At 41.5% G+C, this 27,522-nt stretch overlaps 2 protein-coding genes across 8 annotated transcripts in view; one reads left to right on the forward strand and one right to left on the reverse strand.

Moving 5' to 3' along the window:
• Window positions 1-631: 631 nt before the first annotated feature.
• sh2d4b (SH2 domain containing 4B) lies at window positions 632-17,964 on the reverse strand. Of its 2 annotated transcripts, none has more exons than XM_022231728.2 (9): window positions 17,662-17,964; window positions 11,590-11,824; window positions 10,826-10,982; window positions 10,003-10,510; window positions 9,139-9,301; window positions 4,861-5,017; window positions 4,623-4,762; window positions 3,532-3,764; window positions 632-3,092 (listed from the first exon to the last, which is right to left on the reverse strand). In XM_022231728.2, the coding sequence occupies exons 2-9, from the start codon at window positions 11,768-11,770 to the stop codon at window positions 2,958-2,960; spliced, it is 1,674 nt and encodes a 557-aa protein (XP_022087420.2). In that variant the 5' UTR covers window positions 11,771-11,824; window positions 17,662-17,964; the 3' UTR covers window positions 632-2,957. The 2 variants fall into 2 exon arrangements, with proteins under 2 accessions (XP_022087420.2, XP_022087421.2); XM_022231729.2 differs by lacking the exon at window positions 17,662-17,964 and adding an exon at window positions 14,127-14,282.
• An 890-nt stretch (window positions 17,965-18,854) lies between these two features.
• The window catches only part of LOC110977497 (putative E3 ubiquitin-protein ligase HERC4), a 41,091-nt gene continuing 32,423 nt past the window's right edge, over window positions 18,855-27,522 (forward strand). Inside the window, exons 1-8 of one of the 6 annotated variants that reach the window (XM_022231700.2) lie at window positions 18,855-18,912; window positions 20,667-21,048; window positions 21,409-21,571; window positions 24,320-24,396; window positions 24,882-25,106; window positions 25,751-25,842; window positions 26,232-26,362; window positions 26,754-27,270. In XM_022231700.2, the coding sequence (XP_022087392.2) occupies window positions 20,778-21,048; window positions 21,409-21,571; window positions 24,320-24,396; window positions 24,882-25,106; window positions 25,751-25,842; window positions 26,232-26,362; window positions 26,754-27,270 (1,476 nt within the window). In that variant the 5' untranslated portion in view covers window positions 18,855-18,912; window positions 20,667-20,777. The other 5 variants (XM_022231701.2, XM_022231703.2, XM_022231699.2 and 2 more) reach the window with 5 other exon arrangements.

Consider the following 27,522-nt stretch of genomic DNA (forward strand, 5'->3'; position numbering starts at 1 on the left):
GCTGGATCTGTCCTTGTCAGAAATTGTGTTATTTGTTGATGGGGGGAAATCCTTCCTGAAAAAGTGAGAATCAACAGACACGCAACCCCAACTTAAACCAAATCAAGCAGTCCAAGTAATAAGGGAAGATGTCACTCTTACGGCCAAAATTGATTGCCCTCTCCATAATTTTTTTTCTCTCCCCGAAAAGCATCCCAAGTTTTATTTTCTACCTGCAGCCTGGTTAATAAATTTACAAAATATTGGAAGGCTCCACCGTTCAACTTATCTTGAGAGCAACCCAAAGTAAGTACAGTTAAACCCGCGGTAATGATAGCCCTGTTGATACAAAATTCTGCTTACAAGAAGGAAATGTTTAGTTCCCAATCCTTTGTTCTTTGTTGTTTTCACTCCGGATAATTCAATGTTCCTGTGTTTACAACAAGGTACTTGGCAAAGTCTGAAGGACCTCTCGTATCACTAAAATCAAAGGGGAGATATTTGAACTCAAGAAACTTTCTAATATTGAACACTTCTAATCTAAAAAGTATGAACTAAAAACCTGGAACTTACTTTTATTTGTTGTGGAGATTCCTTTGAACTGGACCTCAACCCTCGATCAATAGATAAAAAATTACATTATTCACAAATATTGTTATCATACCAAATACTATTTATTCAATGGTTTCATTTTAGTAATATATAGTACTGCATCTCTAATATAACAAACTGGCAAAACAATTTTTACCACAAAAGGCACCTCTGTTTATGATGGCCATGACAATGGCTGAAAATTCCTGTTCAAATTGCATAAATAGGGTCTTCTTTGTTCTTTCATAAAACACCAGGTTTCACAGAGAAACATTGGCTGAGGAAAACTACCCTTTGCAATAGCTAAGATTACACACAGTCCCTCCTAAATGACATGCAACAAGTACTTTTGCAATGAATCTTAATTTAACTTTCACTTCAAATTTCATTTCACACGGCGAATTAATTACGGCTGTTTGCTGGCACAGGCTATCATAAATGATCCAAAAATGTTAAGGGGTTCTGCATAAAACTGGATCTTGCGACCTGAAGTTAAAGCAGTTTTTAGTGGCAATCAATATGACTTCACACAAATTCCTTCCATTGGCAAAGAAGCGAGCGAATGAAATAAACGCATCACAGACAATCACAGATTATCTCAGACAGCATTTACCTGGTTCTACATACTGAATGTGTACAAATACTGACAATGTCCTTTGGAGCATGATAAACAGCTCTAATCCACCATCTCATACTGGCATTTTTGTTTTCACAGACAAATTGGAATCTGAAATTTCTCATAAAAATGTTTTTTTCTCTGACCATACTCAAGACAAGTCAAATCATTTCATTCTTTTTATTTGTAAATGTATGTTCAATAATTCTATCTGTAAACCAACAGGACAAACAAACAATATTAATTTATAAGATTTTGTGATTCTTGAAATGACATTTATATAAATATTTTGTTTATAAACTCGGTGGGCTATTCAGCTTTATCCACTGATTGTTGGACAAAAAAAGAACAAAAAACCAAAAACAAAAAACCTGGCAAAGGGAATTTTGTGGGAGTAACTTCTATTAACGTTTGGTTCAACAAATCAAACTGAAGCATTGGCTCACTTTCTCATGAGTCTGATGTTGATACTTCAATCAATTTCATTTTGCAAACCAAAACCCTTTTTTTCAGTTCGAAATCCACAATTAATCGCCACACTTTTTTGACACTGTGATTTCACATTAAACATGAAAATTCCTTCGAAACACATACACACTTTCTTCTTTGAAGAAATCTAAAGTGATAAGTGAACAAAAGAAGTGCTTCTAGAGAAATCTGTTTCTAAATCTAGCTAATCAGATTCCAACTCACAAGTTCCTCACCTGCTATTGATTAAATTGACCTTAGTACGTGATTCCATAGTACTGTAGCAAACCTAATTGTTCAATGTACATATATGAAAACACCAGTATACTGTGACAAGTGCATAGTCGTGTCTCAAGTTACATTCTCATTTGTTCAGTGTGTTCTGCATATATACTGTTATTTAAAGGTTATCTAACTTTCTTTTCACTTTTTATATACAAAGATTTAGCCATTTTGTGCTGATTAGATATACACAGACAAATCGTCCATTGTGCAAGGAGGTACGCTGCACATCATGCGTATTCTGAGTTGCTACTAAAAACTGACAACTTTAACGAAAGGTTTCTTAAGGCTCAACCTGATGAAGTTCAGCACGCTGTTTTATGCTGCCCTCAGCAAAGGCAAGTGTACATGTGCATCTTAGGATATGTCTCTTATAAAATATAAATACTTGTATGCAATGTTTTGTACAAAACTTAAGATGTCAAAAAATAAGCTACTGAAGTGAAAAGAAAGGAAAAGGCTTAATAGGAAGAAATTTGCTGATATAAAAGAGAAGCTTTGGATCAAATTGTTCAAAACGCTTCAGATTAGCGATGTAATATCGCTGAACAAAAACGCAAAACATGTTCACAATGGAGCGAACTTGTTGATTTGCTGTAAATGTCTTTTGCCCTTAATCGTTATAGACCCCCCTAGGCACTTTGCTTCTGGAAGGTGTATGTAACTGAAGCAGCATATCTTGCTAAGGAACACTCAGGGCAAAAGGATTCCCTGGTCTAGGTGCAAACCCAAATGTGGAAGACTCTACACTAGTGTAAAGAAGGTGGTCATGGGTTCCAGTCCAAGCCGAGTGGCTTCTGAATTTCTTTGCCAAGGCCGGGTCCAGACCTAAATTTTGCGGCCCCAGACAACATGAATATATATACGAGTAAGGGCAAAACCCATCGCTGAATATACCGGTGGACTCTAACGCCGTCATCACAGGACCGAAAAGTCAGTTACATAGCACATATGTATCAAATGAAAAAAAAGAAAAGAAACTGACATCCTTTTAAGAGGAAGGCTTTTGAGGTACTCAATCCTATAATGACGTTGACTCTCCTTTGACGTTGCTTGGTTCAATGTCTTCAATGAGATCAAAGAAGTCTGGTACCATACCCTCCTGTCCGCATGGTTCCTTCAGTATCTCCTTGCCAAGTTCTGAGATCGGTATGACCTGTGTTTGGATATTGACACACCAGACTAGAAATGCTGGACAACTTTTGACGTAGCAGAAACACAGGGCAGACAAACCAAGATGCAAAGTTAGTGTCAAATTTCAATTTATCTACAACAATCAAAACAGGTCCAATTTTATAGCACTGTGTGTCGTGATTGTTGTTCTGTGTTCTTGACACTGGTGCTGAGTACGAAAGCAATCAGATGCACAATTGTGTGTAAAAGACATTAGATATTAAAATATGGCTGATTATTACTGCAAAATTACTGCCTAAAGTGTTACAACAGTGGTGTGCATGTAACTAAATGGGGCACAATGATCCCCCCCCCAAAAAGATTAAAGATTAGAATGCACAAGCTCTCTTTAGCAAGAACGCAGCATCACCAACAGTTCCGGCAGAGACGTTGAACCTAGGACTAGATTAGTTTTTTCTCACCTTATGATAGGTGATGAGGTCACCCAGCCTGTTGTGGACGGAGTGCTGCTGGGAGGGGTCCGCTCCAAAGAACTGGTAGGTCTCCCCGGAGGCGTCAATCAGGAAGTGCTTGACCCGCTCCTGGCAGCGGTAGGACAGGACGTAGCCCCAGACCTTCTCACTGACGCGGACCAGGAAGGTGCCGGGCTTCTTCTCCTCCAGGAGCTGGTTGGCACGCTCGCGTGGGATGATGCCTGCCGACAAGAGCAACCACAGTTCAGAGAGTCAGGCTGGCGGAGCAGTTACATGTATGTTTCTCACCTCCCATCTCTGTGGGTCCAGGTTCAAATCCCAACCCAGCCGGTATGTGGATTGGGTTTTCAGTCTCTACCCGATTCCATGAGCTTCCTTTAACTTCTATAGAATTGAACATTTCTTCATTGTCTCTTCCCCTAGGGACCCAAGGGAGAACAGCTAATAATTGACAGGGCTTCTTCCCCCGGAAGTAAGAATATTTAAAAACTCCAACAGTTATAGTCTTTGTGCAATCTCGTTACTGTTACAGGGTTACTGTGAGTGGGATTTCTGGTCTTCATGGGGAGTGCTCAAACACAAAGAATTCCCACAAATAACTTTCTGCAGATGAAAGAAATGATACATGGATTGAGAAGTTAATCCTTTCCAAAAGTTCAACTCGAGCTCGTGCATTCCTCAAGATGTAACAAGCCAGTTGTTTAAATCAAACCATTCATTCTCCGATGACTTTAAGGCAACGCATTACCATTACTGCTGCATGCCATTACAATTATGTTAGCACTGCCCAAATCAACTGGCTGTGGCTAAATATAACACATACGCCTATGGAAGCCACTAGTCGGCTTACGGCTGCCGCTCCTGGTGGATTATGCATCAGTCCACACGGACACTAGGCGCACAATAGCTGCATGATGCATTGCACACATAATGAACAGCCATTCTGGTTCCAATGTTTGAAGTGTAAAGCTCTGCTTTTTCAGACTGGCGGGCACCCTCAGCAAGCTACGAATGAATCAGACACTCTCAGTTCTTTTTTTGGGGGAGGGAGGGAAGGGGTGAGAAGAGGTCTGACCTACCATGGAACCACTTGGCAGGCCTGCTGCCGTTGATGTCCACGCTGATTCCGGCCTGCTTTCGGCGCTGGTTGTCGCGGTACCAGGAGATGACATCCTCTCTGTTAACGGGCTGAGAGGGCCGGGGCATTCCACTGGCTGGCCTGAGAGGCAACCAAAGGAGGAAACGTCACAATCTTTCAACAGCATTTTGGATTTTATGCCAGAAAAGGTGATCTAAAAAAATTGAACCCCCCCTTACCTTATGATGGGCTTCTCCTCTGGGGCCAGGCCGTGCTTATAGATCTCGTCCAAGGTGAGGTTCTCAAAGTTCCCGCTAAGTCGGGAGCGCCGGATCTCCTCACGGGCCCAGCGAGCTCTCTGGCTTCGCTCGCTGTCGGCACGCTTTGACCTTCGCACTAAAGCAAACATTCAAGAAAAAAAACAGGAAACCCATTTAGTGAGCTAAATCTATATTTAAAAAGTCAAGGTCATTCCAAAACAACGCATGCTTACAAGTCAGCATATAAATAGCACATGACTTGTAAACAGACTAAAGTTCTTGTGATGGTCTTGTGAGGTCTTGACGTCAACACAAAGTGAGAGCGACTCATTTTAGGATCATGTTAAAATATACTTCCATTTTTTTCCGACTCCTGTTATATTATGTCATTGGAAACAGCTCATACTAGAATTTACTGGAATTTTGAATAGTTAGCAATCACACCATCAATATGCAGTTCAAACATTTAACTCATCCGGCAAGCATTTGCTTTTTTTTTGCCAGTGATGTCTACCAACCTGTGCAATTCCTAAAAGAAAAAAGTTTAACTCCATCAAGACAGTGAGCACAGCGTATACCCTTGGACTGAACTCCAAAACAAGATGGAGGTTGCCAAGTGTACATGTATATTTCTTTCACTATGCTATATCAAATTTGACCTGTGATGTTGGTTACCGGTACATGTTACAGGGCCAGGGATATGTGGGTAGGCCTTAAAAGCACTATGGGGAAGTTTTCTACTGTTAGGCAAATCAGGAGTGCGTTATGGAGACATTTGTCTGTCCCCGGTGTAATGGCGAGCACACATCCCCGCAACTACATAACAAGTAGGAGTGCACATCTATTACACATGTCAAAAGCAGGGCAACCCATTCCCTCCCCCCCTCAAAAAAGATATCTGAAAATAATACTTTGTAAACTGAGGATTCAATCTTATAAATATACTACCAAAAAAACTTAAGGACCACATTTTATTTTGTGTATACTTTTTTAATATCAGATATTTTACTGATGAAAATACCTCAATACAACTGTTCTGATTGGTTTAAAGTTTTCATTCCAATGAGAACACCATCTAGATAAACAAACAAATGAAAGAACTAGACCCCACTCATTGTCTGGAAAAAATTACAAGGTAAGTTGTTTTGAGTAGCGTAGTTGGAAAACATACAAATCAGAAGAACCTTAGAAATATCTGTCCAACAAAATTAAATTTTATGTCATGAATGTACATGTATTATATAAACAGGCATGTACATGTACATGTCCAGTGCAGTGCTTTTTTGACATTTACTAAAAAAGCACATCTATGAGAAACATAAATCTAAAGTGCATTCACACACAGCGTGACATGACGGTTATGACCGTCCCAGTTTCACACATAAATAACTGAGCACTAAATAGTAATGCATAACCAAGAATACATGTATATCAACAGGTTTGCTCTCCTCTTCCTGGATGAACACACATGTATCACAGGCAAAAAGCCAACAGGAAGCCAAGGGTAGAAAAATTATCTGCGCGCGGTGCGGCCTGAAAACAGAACAGTTTCAAATTACATCCAGCAAAATGGACGCGTTAATGGGGGGGGCAGTGAAGTACATTTTGAGTACCAAGCTCTCTGCCAAATATCGAACTGGTTAGGCAGGAACAAAGCTGAAAAAGAACACGTGCGTTGGACGGTCAAGGCACAAAGGTAAGATCACAAAATAAAACGATGACTTCAGACACTCCTTTTTCTGGCGAAATTAAGTTTAAAGGAGAAATGCACTTGAAAAGTACTTGAATATTTTGGCCATAAAAATTTAATTTTTCAATAAACATTGATGGTATGAAGTTATCATTTTATTTCATGATCTTACTTTTGTGCATTTATGGTCCAATGGCCGTGTTTTTCTTCAGCTTTGTTCCCTCCCAACCCAATCAGCATTTGTCAGAGAACTACAACATGAGGGGTTTGGATTGGTAGCCACCTCAATTTCTCCAGAGATTCTGGCGCGGCAGTAAAAATATTTATCCAATTTTTGTCAGAATCTTCCAGCTTTTTAAAATTTGACCTTTTCACAAAAAATTCAGTGACAGATGTGTTTTTAAAATCCTTACCCCACTACAACTGCATGTATTTTGCTAGTGTGCCTCTGAAGGACTTTTTATTTCAATTAGATCACTTCTCACATACATATACCGTTCTATTCAACTGGGCCAACATGCAAAACCAATTTGAAACCTTTGTGGACCTATCCAGGTATTGAAAGATCATGGGGACCCATTTGCTCTAACCCCCTGTGCATATTTTGATAGCAATAATCCTTAATCCTGCAAAATCCTTCACCTTGCAAGAAACCAATGCCAGGTTCCCTGTGCTTCAACTTTGAAAGGTCATCAAATCCTGTGTACATGTATAGCAATACTGGGCTGTGACTCCCTAATCCTACACTACCCTCCAAACTTGATGGATTTTGAAGAGTCAGCGAAGGCTAGGCTTAGGCAACAAGTTGCATATTCCTCCTCTTTGCTTTGGGAGACAGCTAAACAATCAAACTTGACAAATCTTAATGTTGTATCTGATGGTCTTACTTGAGATTACACAGACAAGTGATTTTGTGGCACCTCGGTCCTACATCTACAAAAACTTGAGTGTAAGATACATGTACATGTATGTCCATGCCCACATTTAACATCAGGAAATGTAAAAGGGAAAAACTGAATCAAATGACAGAGGTGAATTCAGACGAAACTACTATAATTACACTTCACACGCAGCATCCCTTCACCACAGACATCTTGTGCAAAAACATTCACATGAAAACAGCATGTATTTGTTTCAATTCTTTTTCCAAAGGTTTTGTTTCATTTTTGATTCCAACAAAAGCAGTCCGATACAATCATTTTGGTTGCAAATTCTTTATTACATATTTGCACCCACAACAAACCCTAGAAGTGGACAAACATAACCAAACGGGTCAAATGAAAAAGGTCAGTGAATGGTCTTTGTTTGAACCAGGAAACGTCTGAATGGGACTTGACATGTGTACCTTGGCACAAAGACGCGACAGCCCTGGGGTCTCCACAAACAGGTATTTTTAAGAGGATAAACAGAATCTCCACTGGCTTGGAAAATAGCACAAGGAAGTGATGACAGGAATTAATGCATAATGTACATTGGTCTTTGGAACAATTGTTGACGGGTGCATGCAAGGCATAGCAATATTTGGTTATCAGAGGCAGTGTCAAAGGCATGTCCAACTTTCATTACTGTGATCAAAATTACTGAGAAGTTTCCATGATTTGATGGTTCTGTTCCAAACTTGACTGTGTGGGCAAAACTACAGCACAAGAACTGCACTGCTTGTTCTGCCAGCAGCCTTCTGTGAGCTAACTTTGAATAAAATATGGTAAACTGAATTCTTTAAATTCACATAACAATTTGAATTCTCTGTATTTAAGACACTTTGCTATACATCATGATTCAGTTACAGTTACATAAGAGACACCTTGCAACAATACACTGTTCTCTATGGATAAGACAGGCTCATAGGAAGCAGTCCATTCCAGAGATGGTGGTCACTATGCAAAAGCTTGCCCCGAATCAAGAGGTACAGCAACAGTGTCTTTAGTCTGGGGAATTCAAATTGTTATGTTTATGTGCAATCAGATAACTCAATGTACCAGATTTTATTGAAATTGACTTGCAAAAGGTACTGAACTTTTCCCATGCAGCACCAAACTTCATAGGCTTCTTGGAATTTTGTTGGTAATTATGAAAGAAGGTTTCTTGCCTTAAGGAAGGGCTCTGAGCAAAATGTTTGTGTAGCCAAACATGTCAAGTCCTTCTGTGGGTAGAGTCTTCTTGCAAATATGTTTTTGTGTAAGTTAGGAACCCAGATGTAAAATGTCCTGAATGGTAACAACACAGGACACTGCATGAAATGTTCATTCAACTGGAAAGATATCAAGGTGCAAATCATTTGTACACATTTTGTGGAAACCTGGCTGGGCAGGCTCTGTACTACACAGGTACACATGGGTGAAGCCATCCTCACTTGGTGCCTCCTTCATCACCCAATATTGCTATCTACAGTTCCAACAATGGCTCCTTACAGCCCCTCTACAAGGCATCCACAATGTTATGGCCGTGGCTGGTGGTAACATGTTTATTTATGGAAGCCACTGAGAAGCGGCTGAAACCACATCACATGGACACCTATATTACATCAATAGAAATAAAGCTTGAAATCCGACCCAGGACTGACTTACACTGAACTTTCCAGACGTCTTCGATGTTGGCCCGGTCCTTCTCTGCCAGCTTATTCTTGTCCTCATCAGTCTTCTTCATGTTCACATACAGCTCTTCTACCCTGTGCTCCAACACCTTCTTGGACTGTTTCTCCCTCTCTTCATGTTCCCTTCTTTCCTTCTCCTGCAGAGGGAGTAAGTGAACAAAAATAGGCACAACTGACTCAGACACATAAGACTTGAGGACTCTTTCTCCTGAAGACGAACAGAGCACACTGTTCGAAACGTCGAGTGAACCCCGGTTCTTTTCAGAACCACACACACTCAAAGAGAGAATTTGTTTACATGGTGTCACCGCAAACTTCACATAGTTTGACTCAGACACAATGAGCAACAGAACTTGAACTGAATGAGTAAACGAACTCAGTTCCAAGTAACAGAACTCCACTTTTAGAATAAAATTTAAAACTCAACGTGGAAAGAGGCATGTCTCCTAGATTTTGATCCTGACAGTGAGAACCAAACAAGCTCAACATTGAAAACTTACATGTACATGTATTTCCTATTAAAACTTGACACTAATCCATATTAAGACTCAAAATTGAACACTGAGAGCTAGGATTTGAGTTATCTGGGTACTGGTTACATAAGATCTATTGTGGATTTCAGAAATTACGAGAGTCATTTCTGAGCTTTCGTAGGTCAAATTTAGCACCTCAAATTCCAATTTTCCTGTTGGTTTTATGGTAAATACAAATTATAATAGGCACATTCATTATGTGCAATGTGATGTCATGGATGTGATATTTCAATACACACATACAAGTTTATATGAAGATCTTGGGCTTCGTTAGTGAAGAGAAAGAACAGCAATGTTCTACTTACTGCCTGTAGTCTGAGTTTCTCGGCCTTCTCTCGAAGCTCTCTCGCCTGTCGGTCTTTCTCCTCTTTCTCTCGCTCCAATTGCTGCCTTTTCCGTTTGGCCTCCTCCACGGACGCCCTCAGCTTCTCCTGCTCTGCCCTCTTCCTCTCTAGCTCTGCCTGCCGCTTGGCCTCCTCCGCTTGTCTCTTTTCCTCCTCCTGTCGCCGTGCCTCTTGCTCCCGGGCCAGCCGCTCTCGCTCCTCTGCTGCTGCTTTCTGCCACTTCGCCTTCATCTCCTGCAGCCGCTGCTCTGCCTCCTCGGCCTCCCGCCGCCGCTTCTCCTCCTCGGCCTGCTCTCTGGCCAGTCGCTCCTTTAGCTCCCTCGCCGCTGCCTCTTCCTTCCGGAGGCGTTCCTCCTCCTCCCGGGCCTTCCTTTCAATCTCTTCTTTCTCCTTGGCGAGTCGCTCCTCTTCTTCCCTCAGGATACGTTCTTCTTCTTCCTTTCGTCTTAGTTCTTCTTCTTCTTTTTGTCTAGTCATGCAAAAAAATTCAGGCTCATACTTTTGCCGTGGAATATCCTAATAATGACGGAGAACAGTGATGGTGGGTAAGTAAACGCTTAATCAGGGAGCACATGAAAAATTAACAGTATAAAGCAGTTTATCAAATCCTACGTAAACTTACAGAGGCTAGACTCAACCTTCCTCAATCCAATGTACCTTCAAATAGATTTCGAAGGATCTGGAAAGATTAGCGCAAGTGCTACTGCTTCACGCTTTTACTCTTCAGGGGCTTAACTCCCACATGAACTAAGTTGCTCCGCTTCCTTTCTGACCCCATGCTCACCTCGCAGCCTCCACCTCCTCCCGTGCGATCTGATTGGCCCTCTCCAGCCGTTCCTTCTCCAGGATGTCCTCAATCTTCATGTCGCTGGGGTGGTCCCCCATCACCCAGACCCACTCTTTGCTGTCGGCGCCAAGCAGCCAATTGACTGTTTTACCCCCTACAGCACGGACAAACAAAAAATACACCATCTGACAGTCTCGTGATTTTTACATCAGTTCAAACTTTGCAATATCATTTTGTCTTATTAAAAAAGTATTCAGCACACATTCTGCAGCTAACACTAAACATGTAATTTAGAGGTCCCTTAGTGTCAAAAGCTGAACGGAAACCACAGTTTTGATGATATTTTCACAGGTCCAAAATGCAGTTACATGTAATTCGATCTCTTGAGAGCAGAAGTCATGACTTATTTCAAAAGTGACAAATTGATGCCTGTGCTTGACTGTAATGCACCAGAATTCCAAAAATGACCTCCTGGTATTCCTGTATACTGCACATTCCCAGGCCAAATTTCTTGGAGATTCTGCATGTACTATACGTAGGCACAAACTTTCCTCAGTGTTCAAAATATAAAAACCCTGTGTATTTTCTTTCAAATGATAATAATGTACTTTATGTACTTTAATGACTTTAGCATAAGGACAAACTGATCAACAAAATTGGCTCCAGATAATTGTAAAAAGCTCAAAAGACCACTACCTATTTGTCTGAATTTGGCCCCAGGAAAGCGCGACCATAAACTGGCCAGCGCTGTTTCCCCTTACCTTTCTTCTTCTTCTTCTGCTTGGCCTTCTTCATCTTCTTCTCGTACTCCGCCTCGTTGATCTTCCACCGCCGGACCTGCTCCTCCCGCATCTTGCAAAAGAGGATTTCGCGCTGCTCATCTGAGAGCTCGGCCAGGATGTCCGGGTCGATGTACATATCCTTGAGGATCTGCTGCAACATGTTGGTGATGCGGTGGTGTCAACCTCGCTCTCAGAGACAAGTCAAAACTTCCATCTGCGGAGGCAAGTGGAAAACTGTCTAGTTTAACTCTACAAATAATACACGCTCAGTCTTTATTCTGAGTTGGCCACTGAAGCCAAGACCAAAACGATAACTTGCATGGAAAGCCAGCCCATGAAAATTTGTGAATGGGATGAAGATACACATATATAGATTACTATCCTTGTGTTCTGATGGATTGTTCTAAATTATGAATAAAACATCATTTTTTTGCCTTTTTTGTCTAAATGGCATGAACATGAATGAAGGATTTTTGTTCAAAGTGCCATCATACATGTACCAGCAGTTGTAATTACAGCAAAATGGTCAGGCTCCTTCCCATGTCACAGTGTTCAATAAATGAAGTGGATTCGGGAATGATACACAACAGTCATCTCGTGAAGCAAAGCCCATGTTCTCCACTTCAATTTTCAAATCACAGATATCCCAGCACTGAGCTAGACACGACATTTACTTGTGCCTTAATGCTGTGAGTTTCTATGAGGGTACATGTAATTGCAGAAATTAGGAGTTTAAAAGTGTGACATATTTGCATCCCTGTTAAATCTGACCTTTGTTACATGTAGTTGACACGGAAATATCACCGGAATTGATTTTAAACTATGGCAGGTAATTTGCATTGATTCATTACTCTTGAAAATTAGAAGATGTGTTTTGAACTCACAAAATCATATGCCAGAAGTGACAGGGACACGAAAAAAATGGACCCCTAATTTCTGGAATTACCAGATTGGCAAAATGCTAAGGCTCCTTCCTTTGTCAGAGTGTTCAATAAATGAAGTGGATTTGGGACTCATGATACAAAACGGTCATATCGTGAAGCAAAGCCCATGTTCTCAACTTATCCCAACACTGACCTAGATACAACATTTACTTGTATTACCATGAAAGTTTCCATGAGTAAAATTGAACACGTCACACGGTTGTGACGCCACCCACCGGGACATATCCCTGTAGGTCAGACAAGTCTCAACATTCTTTGGCTTTGAATCATACACATATTCGCAATTAACAAATTTAATACGCATGGCACGCGGCTCCATTTTGTAAGCATGCCGGAACATTTAGGTCATGTCTAGGCTTTGAAATGTTTCAAAGTTCAAACAGGACAATTTCAATGACACTAGAGGCCTTTTCACACCAGACAAATCTCGGTGTTGATGCAGGGTCGAACACTGTTGACGATTCACACTTGAAAATTTTCAACCCCACGCCAACCCTGCATCAACCCCGAGATTGATTTCAACCAGGGTTAAACTTACATGTAACCCCGCTCCAGGCTCAGGGTTGAGAAAATCCAACCGGGGTGAAATTTTTTTTGGCTCATTTCTGGGTTGAACTCACCCCGATAAGCTTGGTTCACATAAAAACAAGTGTGAAACAACACCAGGTTGAACGTGGGGTTGAAATATCGAATTTTCAATCCTGGGCGGTCAGGGGTTTGCCTCGGGTCGAGTTTAACCCCGGTTTAAGAGGCTGTAATGTAAAAAGGCCTTAGGATAGCTTAAAATACCCCAATTTCTAAAAATATGGCACCAACAAGTACAGTGCGTGGTATCGGTGCATGGACATGTACCTCAAGAACTATTAGGGATTTGTCACGCCCACCACACTTCCAGGGAGTGCAGAGTACCCCCAAACAAAATCATTTACCGGTATGGGTGTATTTTCAATTAAAACGGACGGTAGAGAAAAAAAAACGCACTGTAAACTGCATCCATGTACATGTACATTTACAGGTTTAACGTAACTTAACTATGACCAAACACACAATAAACTCACTACCATCTGACCATGCACGGTCACCACACATGTGGGGCTGGGTCGATTTGAATAATTCACTATTCGAATATCCGACCTTCATTTCAATCGAATATCTGGATATTCGGTCATATCGACTGGCACAACGCACACATTTGTACATTATAATCACTGTAATAGCTTCTCACCTCTAGGACCATCTCCAGCCACAATTTAGTAACATCTAACAGACAAACACTACTTTTTTCCCTGTTGAAAATATCTATTCCTTTTAAATTTATTAATGAATAATGTACTTCTTAAATCATTGTAGGGTAAATTATTCTGTCACTTTTTATATGAATGCTTGAAACAAGCCTTCATAGTGCAGTTATTCTCATTTACACATAAAATGAAGGAAACTGCTCCGTTCCTTTTCTTGAATTTTGCATTCGAATATTCAAATTCCAAAAATAATATTCGAATGTGCGATAACTGATCAAACATTTGGCACAGCCTAAACACGTACAGTACAATGAACAGGAAATTTGCTTACCAGAGAATGACAATATCCTGCATATTATTGCACAAAACTACAGTAATTAAATGCCTCCATGTATTATAGCAGTGAAAACAAATATATCTCTGAGATGAGGACCATGCTCGTCATGAGTGGGTAGATTTCCTTCTGCAGTCCACACAGGTCAATGTTGACGTGGTTTATTTCAACCCAACAACACACAACTTCCTGCCCATCCCCCGGCAAGTCCAACGTTCAACAATAGAGCTATGGACCCCCTTTTAGGCCAGGCCAATTGTAGGGTTTGTTTCTCATTTGTCCATTGATCATTTCCTGCCCACGAGTACGGTTCGACAGATCCGGAGGTCATTCACTTTGTGCTGGCAGAACCGTACATTACAAAAGTACATGTCAGCCTGCTGGTGTCAGACTGTGTTCTGCAGCATTCACAACTCCATGACTTCAAAGAACTAACAAAGCAACTGAGGCCAGTTTTACGGCTCTACTGAATAAAGAATTATGTACTTACAGAAAATATTTCGTCAACAGAGAGTGGTTACCTGCTCAAAAAACTCACAATGTGATGCATAGAAATGACTGGTACCCAGTGGCTCTCTGCTTTGTATGCAAAAGTGCTGAGAAACCATTTCTGCAAACAGGGATGTGAGTGGCCACAAACAAAAAACGCTAAAAACAGCTAGCGAAAGGCCGAAACATTGACAGTTTCCGTAATTTTGTACATACCAGGTGTACAAAAAAAGCTCACAGTTTGGGATAAAAACTGAAACCAAAAAGCTGAAATCAACACCCTTGTGCAAAGTGGCTCCAAGAAAATTGGCTTAGATGTCCCTTATTTTCCATACTACCGATTGATTTGCAGTCTTTTGAAAAGCAACAGACTGATTGCACCTGCTAACTCACATGACCTATAGTGAATATCAACCCCATAGCAACATGAATTTTGAGTGTTGGTTACAAAAAATACTGCAAAGTTACGATATAGTGCTCAGCACATCAGTAGTCTGAATACAGTAGGCCTACCTACCGTCAGCTTTATTTTTGGTAAATGATACTTATGAAACACTTTGCTTTTGGTGGACACCATGGCCACTATACTGTACATGTAGGTCACGTGACTTAGCAGGTGCAATCAGTCTATCTCACTGGGTGTTCAGCACCGACAACTACGCATATATTCTAAAAGACCACATGATGTATCCTGTGGAAAGCTGCCAGCTCATTCATCCGTCCTCCAGCACTTCCTCTAGCAGCATGCTCCTGGCAATGTCGGCGTTTGTTTTCTGATTCTGAGAAAACGTGGCCCATAACAAAAAGTTTGGTGGTGCATGTGTAAGTGGAAACTTGTACACTAATTACATAAGCATGTCAGTGCACCTCTTTGTTTGAAGCGATAAAGAGAATGATCATACAGCAATCAAAGAGGTAACAGAGTCATCCTGCTTTCTTAGTAGCAAACAAAATACATATTCCTTGTACTCATACAGTCCATTACATACTGAATTATTCAAAGGTGTAAATTTACAATGTCACAGGTTAACAATACAACCTGATCTTGTTTTTACAATGCGCATAATGTGTGGTCAAATGTAAACTTGTACATTCGGTACATGTACACGTTGATACATGTAAGTCATTTCTTATTATGAGTAAAGTAAGTGTGGACATGTGGATTAATTACCATGCAAATACTATATTACTTAAGACACCACACAAAATTGGATACAGCTGTACTCGAGTGTAAACTATAGAATGAAGAAACATAATGAATCTACTTCTTACAAAGCACATGTACAATATGTTGGACTTCAAAGACAACGCTTGGTTGGAATGAGATTCACAGTAGAAACATGTACTGTAAGTGTGATAAACGAGACTTCACCTTTGCTTGGCCAAGTTCAAAGAGGCATGTGTACAGAGCAACTGAGCACGCAAACATCAAAAATCACACAATGTTACATGTACTTTCCATACCAGCACTGGTGCCGGAAAAACAAATATGCCAATTGATACTAAAGAATGGATGACAACACCGTGTCCTTAAATACATGTACGTGTGATTCATTTGTCCCATGGAAAATACTGCATATGTAACAAAGTCACCTTTGTCCGAGCACATTGGGTCGACAGATTTCGCGCATCATGAATGGCCAACATATTATATTGGCCAACGTATTGAAAAATGTTCCCACACTACAAAATTACTATTTTGTTCATATCAAAGCCTGCACAGGTTCAAGTTTCAAAGAAATTTAACTGAAGACATTTCACTAATATTACTGCAGTCCACATTCTAAATTCCCCACAAGATAAAAGAACAGATTCATTAGAAAAATAGTCTCAAGAAGTCTGTATTGAACTGGTCAAAGCGCCTTCCCTTCTTAATGTCGTAAAACTTCTGATCTAAGCCTTTTGGCTCATGAGAGCATGGAGGTCTTTTCCTACCTCCATGATCAGAGATGTTTATCTCCAGTTTCCTAGGCACCAACTGACAAAGAAAATTGTCTATTCCCCCTGAATTAGATACCAGTCCACTACAGGTTGCTCCCTGGCTAATGCCAGTACCTATTTACATACTCCTGGGTGGAGAGAGGCAAATTGGAGTGAAGTAACTTGCCCAAGGACACAGCATCATGGAAAGCAGTTGGATTTGAACCTCTCATACTCTCATCACGAATAAGGAACCCTAACCACTGGGGCACATTCTCCTCATTGAATGCAAGCAACAAAGTTCGAAATCCTTTAGACTAGAGGACAACCCCCACAATCTGTATATTTCACATGTAAAATTGCCTGAAAGACTCTTCGGGAAGTTTAATGTTTGTTTTCAAACCTGATTTCTCAATAATATTTTACAATATGTACCTGTTCAAGTTGTAAATCATTTTGAAAACAAAGAATTAGTGAAAAAGTAAGTCCAACTTGTTTTGTACTGCGCTAAGTTAATTTTATGCTCTCTTATCTTCCTAATGTCCACTTGTGGAACAACAATATTTCCACTTCATAATTGAGGTGATTTTTGTAAGATTCCATTGAAAGTCACAGGCTTTATACACATACATGTACATAAACCTGGCCATATCATTCCTCACAGATCCTTCTTTTGTGCAACTGGGATCAGGCCAAGGCTGTGACTTCTTTCACCGTAAAAAAAAACTGGACAACCTTGACACCCAAAGGCCAGACGGGAAAAGTAAAGTGACAAAGGCAACGGAAATGATATTAAAAGGGTTTTCAGGGGTTACGGCCTTCAAAAATGACAGATGATTAATTTTTCAACAACTTATAGTCAAAGGCCTACAATACTTGGTAAAATCTTATCGCATGTACAATTAAATGCCGTAGAGAAATTCACGCAAAATTTCAAGTTTGCAACAAACTTCACAAAGAACAAAACGACAGTCTGACAGTTACCACATCAAACAAAGCGGCAATCTGTACCAATTTCTCAGCCTAACATTTCACAGAGATTTCTGGCCATGCACATCGTATCATACATTTTTCGGTCCTCATACACGAGGCCGGGCCGATGATTTTTACGAGCGCCACTTACCAAGGTGCGCAAGCAACAGATGCACTTCCGGGTAGGAGAGCACAGTGAACAATGCATGCAAGGCTTGCTAAACAGCAAAACAGGCCAGCCTGACACCGAGCAATGTTGGGCTGGAACAGCCAAAAAACGATAAGCAATCAATGCTCAGGTTTGTCTGCCGCTCCCATGTTCCCTCAAGTGTACGATCGCAACAAGATTAGGAAGATAAAGCGCGATCTGACGATTTGTTGAGGAAAACACTCGGCCACCACGTCTCCTCGCTCAGTTTCAGCCGCCACAGTTAACTTATCAATACCGTGTATCGAAAGGTAGCACTTTTTCAAAGCCTCGACCTTGCCAGAATTGTGGACTCAGAATAGGGACTTTTGGATTTATTCTACTGATAACAGAGACCTACTCGTTCAATGTCATCGCAATTTCCGACACTTAATTACAATATGTAAACCAACATTCTGATATATTTATATCAATTTCTGAACGTAAATGTTTGAAAATATTCTGCAGGCTGCACAAAATGATGCCGTGGTTAAGACGAAGCCTACTTTTTTTAAAGGCTCCTTGTTGGGGGGGGGCGTGTCCAACATTCAGCTTCGAGGTTGTTAGCTCTATGTCCCGTCAAACACTGCAAAAAAAAAAACAAAAACAAAACAAAGACAAAAAGTCGAACTTCATGCCTGTGACCCAACTATGGAAGTGTTAGTGTTCAATGTGAAGGCTGTTGGCCTAAAGACGAGACCTGAAGTTACGGGAAAACGGAAATTTGAGGGAAATTTCTGGGTCCGGCCCCGCACAGTTGTGGTCATTTAGTTTGGTTCAGTTTTTTGCTGGTATCGCAGGTGAGACTAATTTTGACTGGAAAAATTCTGACAGAGGGCTTTCATTGGATTAATAAGAACTGCCCCCCTTAACTCCCAAAGCTGTGTCAGAAAAAAAAAACATCCCTGGGCAGTACGTGATTAAAAAGAAGAATCTTAATTGCACTTTTTCATTTGTGAGGATATTTGTTTTGGGTTTAGGGTTTTAAACCCCTTTGGAAACAAGCCTCTTAATACAGGGATGATTGTTTGTAAGATATCTGACCCGTTTATTCTCCTCGATTTGTATCAATGTCGGAAGTCAAAGCCCCCCCCCCCGAAATTAAGAAAGTTGTAGGCTATACAACCGGCTCGAGATCCGCCCATCTTTGACGCCGAGCCGAATGAGGGCAGCATTTATTATGGCGGTGCAGCAGTGAGTGACGCTTCGTACTTTGTACGTGTAGGTGCACTTTTGACTGTACGTGTAATTGTTTTGTTGCTGCAAATGCGTGCTTGCAGCACCAAATATGGAGCCCAGATTACTGGGACTGAGCGTCGTATACGCGTAGTCCTGATGCCCACTGTCACTTGAGGACAAGAAAGTGTGGTGAACTTGTGGCTTCTACACTGACTATTAGCACGGTTGTTTGTTAATTTTTGTGCATGCGGTAATCACAGTTTATTTCTGGCAATGGTTTTTACTTAGCACTCGTCGTACTATCGCAGTCGCGCTGCATGACCGGCGGCTGATGTTTGGCGCTAACACTCGATCAGCACCATCGCCTCTACCCCCCCCCCGGAACTGTGGGGTTCGTTGTGTGCCGCGCTTCGGCTCCCACAGCAGACAACGTACCCACACTATTTTGGGGTAGATTGAGCGATCGTGTTGAACTGTCCCGTGGTCAATCCGGTGTGAAATGTCTGCTTCAAATTGACCATGAATTGGCCTGAGGCCAGTATATTTTTTATTATTGGGTTACAAACATAGCCTAGTGTGAAAATTTTTCCAATATCAGAGGACAGTGGAGGACAGAAAATATTTTTTAAAAAGAGTAAAACTCTACGGTAAAGTTCCATTTTTTTCCCTACAGTTAACTTACATGACTTAACCTAGGGTTGAAGGAGAAAAAATGAATTTAGTCCATTATGTTTTTAACAGTAAAAGTCCATTGGACATGTTGGGAATAAACCTAATTCATTTTTCCTTTTTTTTTAATGTAAATTTTCAGAATTGGCACATTTGTAATTTAACTAATAAAAATGGTGGCCTTTCTTTCCTTCCGTCTGTCAAAACAATCTTTCACAACCGTAGATTGTGGGGAACAAAGGCAGTTGGCTGACGGCAATGTGAAAACTCACAAATCATACAGTAAGATCGACAGATCGCCCAAAGATCAAGCTATCACACAGATCGACTACATGTAACTGCACCCAACAATAATTTGTGGAAGCAAGGCCTGGGAAAAATACTTGGGAATTTCAGTTTGAGTTTTAGCTTGGAACTTCATTTGTAAATGACAGAACTCCACTTCCCTGTCCTAGTAATATAGAAGCGGTGTACTGTAGGAAACATTGACCTCCATGGAAACATGAGATTAATGACATTTAAAACCCAAGTGTGTCTGAAAGTTGAAACTGGAAATCAACATGATTCAGTCATGTTAGTATGTCTCAGAAGGGCATGTCAAACTTGACGTTTAAAAAGACATTATTCTTCAGCCTGGCCTACATCATGTAGGTTTTTTCCAGAGGCGACAGTTGTGCCCAGGATGTGGAATAGTGCAGAAGACCCGTCTTGGCTTCAAATATGGGAGCTTGGTGGTCATGTGGTTGGTACCCCGGGCCCCCTAGTTATATATTTAATGAGCCATTTTTGTTAAATGAAAAAAGTGAAAAAGTTTCATATTGGCCCAGAAGAGTGTCTCACCAATGTGCTTTGAACCAGGTGCCTAGCAGTGTTTATAAGCTATTCCCAATTTTTTTGAAGGGTGGGTTTTGGCAACAAAATGGGGTTTAGTACCTACCCCTCGAACGTCCCATGGCTGGTCGTTAGAGGCGAAATGCCATAGTTATAGGGATATTCAGTGCCTACAGAAGAAAGGGTCTAGAAAAAACTTGGGGTTACTGTTGTGACACTTAAAAAGTTTGATTGTCCAGTATGGACATTTTGGTTGATAAATCTATGCCATTTCTTCTTTTTTTTTACAGATTTACTGGTGAGCCATTACGTTTGGAGCATGATGTGACACCTGTTGCTGCAAACTGCCGAGAAGATTTAATTCCCTCAAGTTCAAATCGCGCCGATTCCATTGATGAACAATGCGCATGTACTGTTGGGGCGCCACGTGCCACGGACAACTGGGTCTAGACAAAGGACCGACAGATGACGCGGAGACCGACGGGCCCAACGACCAGTCTTTCGATCTGATATCCACGCCGCGGGAAGTGCGCTTCTTCCGACGGAGGCACGTGAGTGAGGTGGCGTGCGGATTGCAGCACTCCGTGTTTTTGCTTAGAGATGGAACGGTGTACACCTGCGGGTCCAACGACAAAGGCCAGTTAGGCCATGATATGCCCGGTAGAACTCCAGGTATTGGAAAGAGTTTTATACTCGGACATCATTTAGAAAATACTTGGAATTTTTCAGACAAGTCTCATAGGGTTTGTGCGCAGGGTTTCAAGGGATGTCTGTATATGGAACTCTTCATAGATATTTTGGCCGAACTGTTTCTTTTCGGCAACGTCATTCCTTTTTGGCCTGTTTTTACTGGAGCCAATCTGAATTGTCTGGCGCTGCCGCTTTCAACAGATTACATTGAATCGAGTAGATTCAGGGAACATGAACAAAATGGCTTCCCTGTGATCTATTTTGTGGTATTGAGTCCTTTGTCAAGAAAGCGCTGATTAATTCTGACAATGATAATTGTGGGTCGTTATCAATTTCCGGCAGGGCAAGTTACGGCACTGGAGACATACGTGATCAGGCGTGTCGCGTGTGGGGACGCGTTCACTGTCGTGACGGCCGAGAATGGCACCGTTCTGAGTTGGGGGGATGACAGCTGTGGACAGTGCGGGCTGGGCACGGAGGGAAGAGAATGCAAGAGACGTCCTAGGTAGGTAAAAAAAAAAAAGCCAGTCGAGATCCAGAGGGAACCAGAAACCGATGAAGAAAATCACCAGTGTTCCCAGGGTTGTGGAAAATGCAAAAAAGTATTGGCTGAAAGGTCCTGGAAAGTCTTGGAAAATTTGGAAAGAACATTGTGTCCTAGAATCATGTTGTCAGAGGATTAGAAGTCACAATAAAGCTATAGAAATCCAAATCATGCGAGGGTTTATTTTTGATGGGCCACTTTGTTGTGGTAACCAAGTGATGATAAACTAAGAGGCTATCCTTGTCAGTCTGAAGCATACAAGTATTGACTGCTTCGAGTGGCATTGTAAAACTTGCCCCCAAAGTGATCCAAGGACCCTTCCATTTTCTTGAGGTGAAATACCAAGAGATGAATCAGTCAATGTTTGTTTTATGACACCTCACCAAAAGGTTTCCGCTATGAGCTGCAAAGGTGGTAGCAAGTCAATTTGACAAGTCCCAGCCAAGTCAAAAGTCAAAAACTGATAGTTACAAGTCAAGTCAACTCTGATGAGCCAAAATACACCCCTGGTTACTCTTCATGCTGTTTCGTTGCTATGGCATTAGTTCTTCGGTTGCTACGGGTACAGTTCTTTTTCAGAGTGAGGCTGCATGTGTATTGTCTTTTTGGAGTGGCAGTGCAAAAATAGTTAAACTAGCAAGCGTCACATGACGCACTTTCGGCCAATCAAAATACAGAATTTGTGGGTGGGGTGTTTTAGTAGAAGCTATGGCAGTTGTCCAGTCCCTAATACCAAACATTATTTCGCTACAAAAGGGCAGTAAATGTCACTTTGCTTGTCATGTTTTGGTCCTGGAAAGTCCTTGAAAATCCTGGAAAAGTGTAGGGCTGTGCCGAATATTTGATCGATTGTCAAATATTTGAATAATGTTTCTCAAATTTGAATATTCAAATGTAAAATTCATGAAGAGAGAAAATTTTCTTTGGCCTAAATGAGAAAAATTGCACTATGGAAGCTTTTTTGAGCAGATTCAAATGAAAAGCGTCAAAAATCTTACAACCATTAAAAAGTAAGTTATTCATTAAACAATTTAAAGGAACAGAAATTTTCAATAGGGCAAGAGGTATCGTGGCTGGAGATACCCCTAGATGTGAGAAGCTATTATATTGATCATAATGTACAATTGTGTGTGTTATTGCAACTGATTTTGTATATGGTTTGTTCATGAACAGTCTGCCGGTCGGTGCTACCGAATATTCAGATATTCAATCAAATTGAAGGTCAAATATTCGAATAGTGAATTATTCAAATTGACTTAGCCTTAGAAAAGTATTAGATCTTGGTTTTCAGGATTTCCGTGGCAATCCTGTGTTGGGCCGACCTTACTTCACCAAGCCTGTGGTCTGGATTTCTTTGGGAGGTTTCATTATTTCCTCAGTCTGTGAAGAAAAAGGAATTCAGGTTGTAAATTTCCTTTGATTGGGTGGTGTGTACAAGACAATGATTCCAGAAAAAGAACTTTGGGGGACATTTGGAAATGTAAAAAAAATGGAGTTTTGCTGAACACTGTCTGACATTCTGGTGGTGTAGGGCTGAGTCAGTTCGAATAATTCACCTTCAATTTGATCAAATATCCGAATATTCGGTCGTATCAACCTGCAGATTGTTGAGGAACAAACCATGTATACAAAATCAGTTGCAATAACACACACAATTGTACATTATCATCACTATAATAGCTTCTTAGGTCTGCGAGTATCTCCAGCCACAATTTAGCAAGATTTAAGAGATGAATAATACTTATTTCCTGTTGAAAATGTATGTATCTTTTTACAGTTTTAATGAATACTGTACTTTTCAAATCGTTGTAAGGTTTTGTCACTTTTCATTTGAATCGACTTGGAACAAGCCTCCATAGTGCAATTTGTCATTTAAAACAGAAGAAAATTCTCCCTTCCTTTTCAAGAAGTTTGCATTCGAATATTCAAATTCAAAAAAGTAATATTCGATAATCGATTGAATATTCGGTTATTCAGATATTCGGCACAGCTTTATGGTGGTGTTGCTCATATCTGCAGTCTACACATTCTTGGCACTTTTGAATTCAAATTGGCTTGGTTTAACCCCTTCATGCCTGTACTCGTTAAGACACACCGTAAAAATTGAGATCCTCAGCCTGCTTTTCAGCTATTATTCTTGGTCCACGCTTGAGCGAACACGGTGAAAGAAGGCAGACCCTGGCTCTTGTATATATGGTAGTTGGTCTTTGTGTGTAGCCCAGAAATGAAAAGACCGAGCTTGCATCATAATCACCAGCTTCACAATAGTCCCCACTTTGAAAAGAGGCAACGGGAATGTGGAAGGTTGAGTAGAGCCGCATGCCACAGAACAATCAGCCTTTTCACCGTGTAATTCAAAGCATGCAGAGCACGCTGGGCCACAAACCGAGAATTTGCTGTTTGGCAGGTGGCCTTTGTGGCCAAGCGAGGCTGGAATTCTTGGAGTCGGCTTTCAGAAAGAAATTCCCGTCGAGAAGGGGTTAAAGAGAATTACCAATGAAATATTGGAGGAAACATGGCAATTGTGACAAGAGGCCCACATTATAAACAAGGCAAAGGAGAATAAATGTGTCTGTTCCCGTTTGTAAGTTATTTTCCGGTACAACTTTTTCCTAACTTGCGAAATAAATAATTCAAAGTGTATCAACTTCTTGCCACTGATAAATTCTTATCTTTGACTGCGATTACATCATTTGGTACTACGTTTAGATTACTGAAACAACTATCCGTGCACCATGTCGTTCAAGTTGCTTGCGGAGGAGCGCACTCTATCGCCCTCACAAGAGGTAGGACAAAAATGGGACAGCAGTGCTTACTTTCAAACTTTGTTCGTTCTAATGACCCAGTTCGGTATCCCAACAGCGCACACCCAGACTGAAGCGTGTCCGAGGCCATTGGAGAACAGCAGTACGCGCGCGCGCGATGTCTGCCCCATCAGGGCGTCCATATGCCAGCCCGCATGCGTGCTTGGTTCTTGATTGGCCGTGCCTTTTTGAAATAGCACACTGTCTCATTGAAAATCAAATGTAGTTATGAGTCATTTGCCATGATTGTAAATATTAGGTGGCGTTAGATTTGAATCTGAGTTTTGATTGGTAACCAAGGAAACAAACTCTACTCAAAACTCTCACAGGGTTTTTGCTTGACGAAAATCATAATGGCCATTTGGTTTTAATGCCATTTCTGTACGAGTTAAATATACCTGCTGGACGAATCCAGTTTATGTTATCAGTAATATCGGCTATAATTTCTGAAATGTTTTGTTCTTCAGGGGGCAAGCTCTTTGTGTGGGGAGACAACACCTATGGCCAACTAGGCCTCGGCCACATTCTGCAAAAATGCTTAGAAAGGCCCAACGAGATCACGTCCCTGCACGGTCTGCCGGTCATGCGGGTGGCATGCGGCGGGGCACACTCGTTTGTGGTCTCGGTCTCGGGAACGATATTCGGCTGGGGTCGCAACCACTGCGGACAGCTGGGCATCAACGATACAGAAGGTTAACACTGTTGCATTCAACCATTTCAGAGATGGATTTGTGCCGGGGACGAAATTAATTTTGGATTTTTTGCCCTGCTCGACGTGTATTTTAACACTGTATACTTAATGTATGTCCCCAAAGGCTTGTGAAAAACAACCATAAACGTTCTCGGGTGGGACTTGAACCCATGACCTCCTGGTTACTAGTGCAGATGTCTTAACCACTTGACCACCGAGCTTGCTTGTGTCGGCTAACCATCTTTGAAATAGTTGTTCGAGATGCCTGCTGTTACATCTGATTCCAACCAAGCTCGGTGGTCGAGTGGTTAAGACGTCTGCACTAATAAGCAAGAGGTCATGGGTTCGACTCCCACCCGAGTACACTTATGGTTTTTTTTCCACAAGCCTTCGGGGGCATACACTGAGTATACAGTGTTAAAATACACGTTGGACAGGGCAAAAAATTCCAAAATGAACTGTTGCATTCACTCACATGACTTTAACCAGTCCCTGAGACGACACATGAACTTCATCTCGTGGCCAAAAACATTCATCATATTTTTCGAGATATTTCCATTTAGGAAAAGACATGTGAAATCATCTTCCTGTTGCCTGTTTCAAAGCCTTTGACCACGAGTGTTTCATTTGATGTTTCTTGAACAGATCGGTCGCAACCCACTCTCCTAAGAAGTCTTCGCTCACAAAAGGTCCGGTACATTGCATGTGGGATGAATCACACAGCCGTCCTGACTGCGGTGAGTATCAGTGAATAACGACTCCTTTCAAGAAGGACTTCTCTGAGGGCCAATGCAAATTATTCAGCAACAGTGTCTCTTGAGCAAAGTATCAAAAGGCCGGATCATACGTGGCGCAAAAGTGAACACAAATGCGACATTGTGATGTCAGATCAGGTATTCGTGCTACCTATTTGCAAGCGTTGTGCACACATCAATGGCAGCAAATTTCGCTGCAAATGTTTTGTGACGTCAATTACACTATGCTTTTTTGCATTTACCCAGAGTATTAACTAGTCTTATTACACTTTAAAGTTCCACAGACGTGAAAAAGTGCCACCGCGAGATGCTCGTTTTGCCCGTCTACATGATGTCGGTTTCAATTTTTTCCCACAACATGATTTTTGCAGGATGGCGGGGTGTTTACGTTTGGCTCAGCCGCAGACAGGCAGCTGGGCCACAGCTCAGTCAGCAACGAGATCAACCCCCGCAAAGTGTTTGAGCTCATGGGCAGCGAGGTCACGCAGATTGCCTGTGGGAGGTGAGTGCCCAGTTATTGCACCTTGGCTCTCTCTGTATGCTCCGTGCATGGACAATCGAGGGCGCTCTTTTAATTTTTCCTTTCTTAGGAGCCACGTCAAGACTCGTGAGTGGTTTGCAAATATGTCGTCTATCCCCTAGTGTTTTCCAACACTTTGACAGCAATTTTTTTTTGACTAGGGGAAAGGAAAAATTTTCCAATTAAACTAATAGATTTGTCTGTGTGGGCATTCATTTTGACGTTTCAGATTCTGTGGTTAGAAAAAACTAGTTCAGTGTTGCAACAGTGCACGTACATGCCCAAAATGAAATGCGTGTGAGGTCATGAAGTCAGTCGTTATAAATGGAAGCTATGCCAGCGTGACTTACCTTTGATTTGCTGTTTTTTCCAGTTGTCACACCCTGGCATTCATCCGTACAAGCGGACGCGTGTTTTCGTTTGGCCTGTTAACGCACGAGCCCCCAACTGGTCGGCCTGTCTACCGACGGAGCCTAAGCGCTCCGATCAAAGTCAATGGCCCGTGGGCCGAGGGAGAGTCCATCCGAGATACTATCGGCGACAAAGTGCCCAAGCGTCACGAGAAGGCAGAAGAATCCTCGGGCGAGCCAGCGGGGGAAGAATTCAAGAAAGTGCAATCTGAAAACGATGTCGCAGAACTGGACAAAAGCATTTTTGACATGAACAGCGACATGCTGGCACCCGAAACAACATACAGGGACGAGGATAGCGCAGAAGACATGGAGACAGACAGTTTCACAAACTATGAGGTAGACACAAACTTTCACAGGTTACGACGGGGACTGTCAAAAAGAACACCGGTAGGAACCAAAGATGAGACGGAAAGAATGCGGGTGAGAGCCATCTTCAGCGGAGGCAATCACTGCTTTCTACTGGCAACCTGTGCAAAGGTACGCGTAAGTTGTCAAAAAAGTAACCGGAGTCAAACTAAGATTTGTGCTCCGTAGCATTTGCAGTGTTTTAGCTAAGCTGTCTTGTGACCATCACATGATCCCACAAGACCAGCACAAGACCAAAACGAGTCGTCTCGGTCTTAAGCCAAGTCACGAGTTCCTCTTATGAAGTGCGACAGAATCATTTCTTTGTGATTGTTCACCCTGCTACTTGTGTCTGGTCTTGTCAATCAACATATTGAGCATTTG

Source organism: Acanthaster planci, linkage group LG19 (genome assembly GCF_054643075.1).
Source record: "Acanthaster planci isolate LZ-2023a linkage group LG19, COTS_SCS, whole genome shotgun sequence".
Lineage (NCBI taxonomy): Eukaryota > Metazoa > Echinodermata > Asteroidea > Valvatida > Acanthasteridae > Acanthaster > Acanthaster planci.

Bases quoted from the DNA above. Each gene is read 5' to 3' on its own strand.
- sh2d4b (XM_022231728.2), bottom strand. From the start codon at position 11,770: ATGTTGCAGCAGATCCTCAAGGATATGTACATCGACCCGGACATCCTG. The intron at 10,511-10,825 runs GTGAGCATGGGG...TTGCATGACTAG, and splicing joins GAGGAGGTGGAGGCTGCGAG to ACAAAAAGAAGAAGAAGAAC. The intron at 9,302-10,002 runs GTAAGTAGAACA...CTCCCTCTGCAG, and splicing joins AGAAACTCAGACTACAGGCA to GAGAAGGAAAGAAGGGAACA.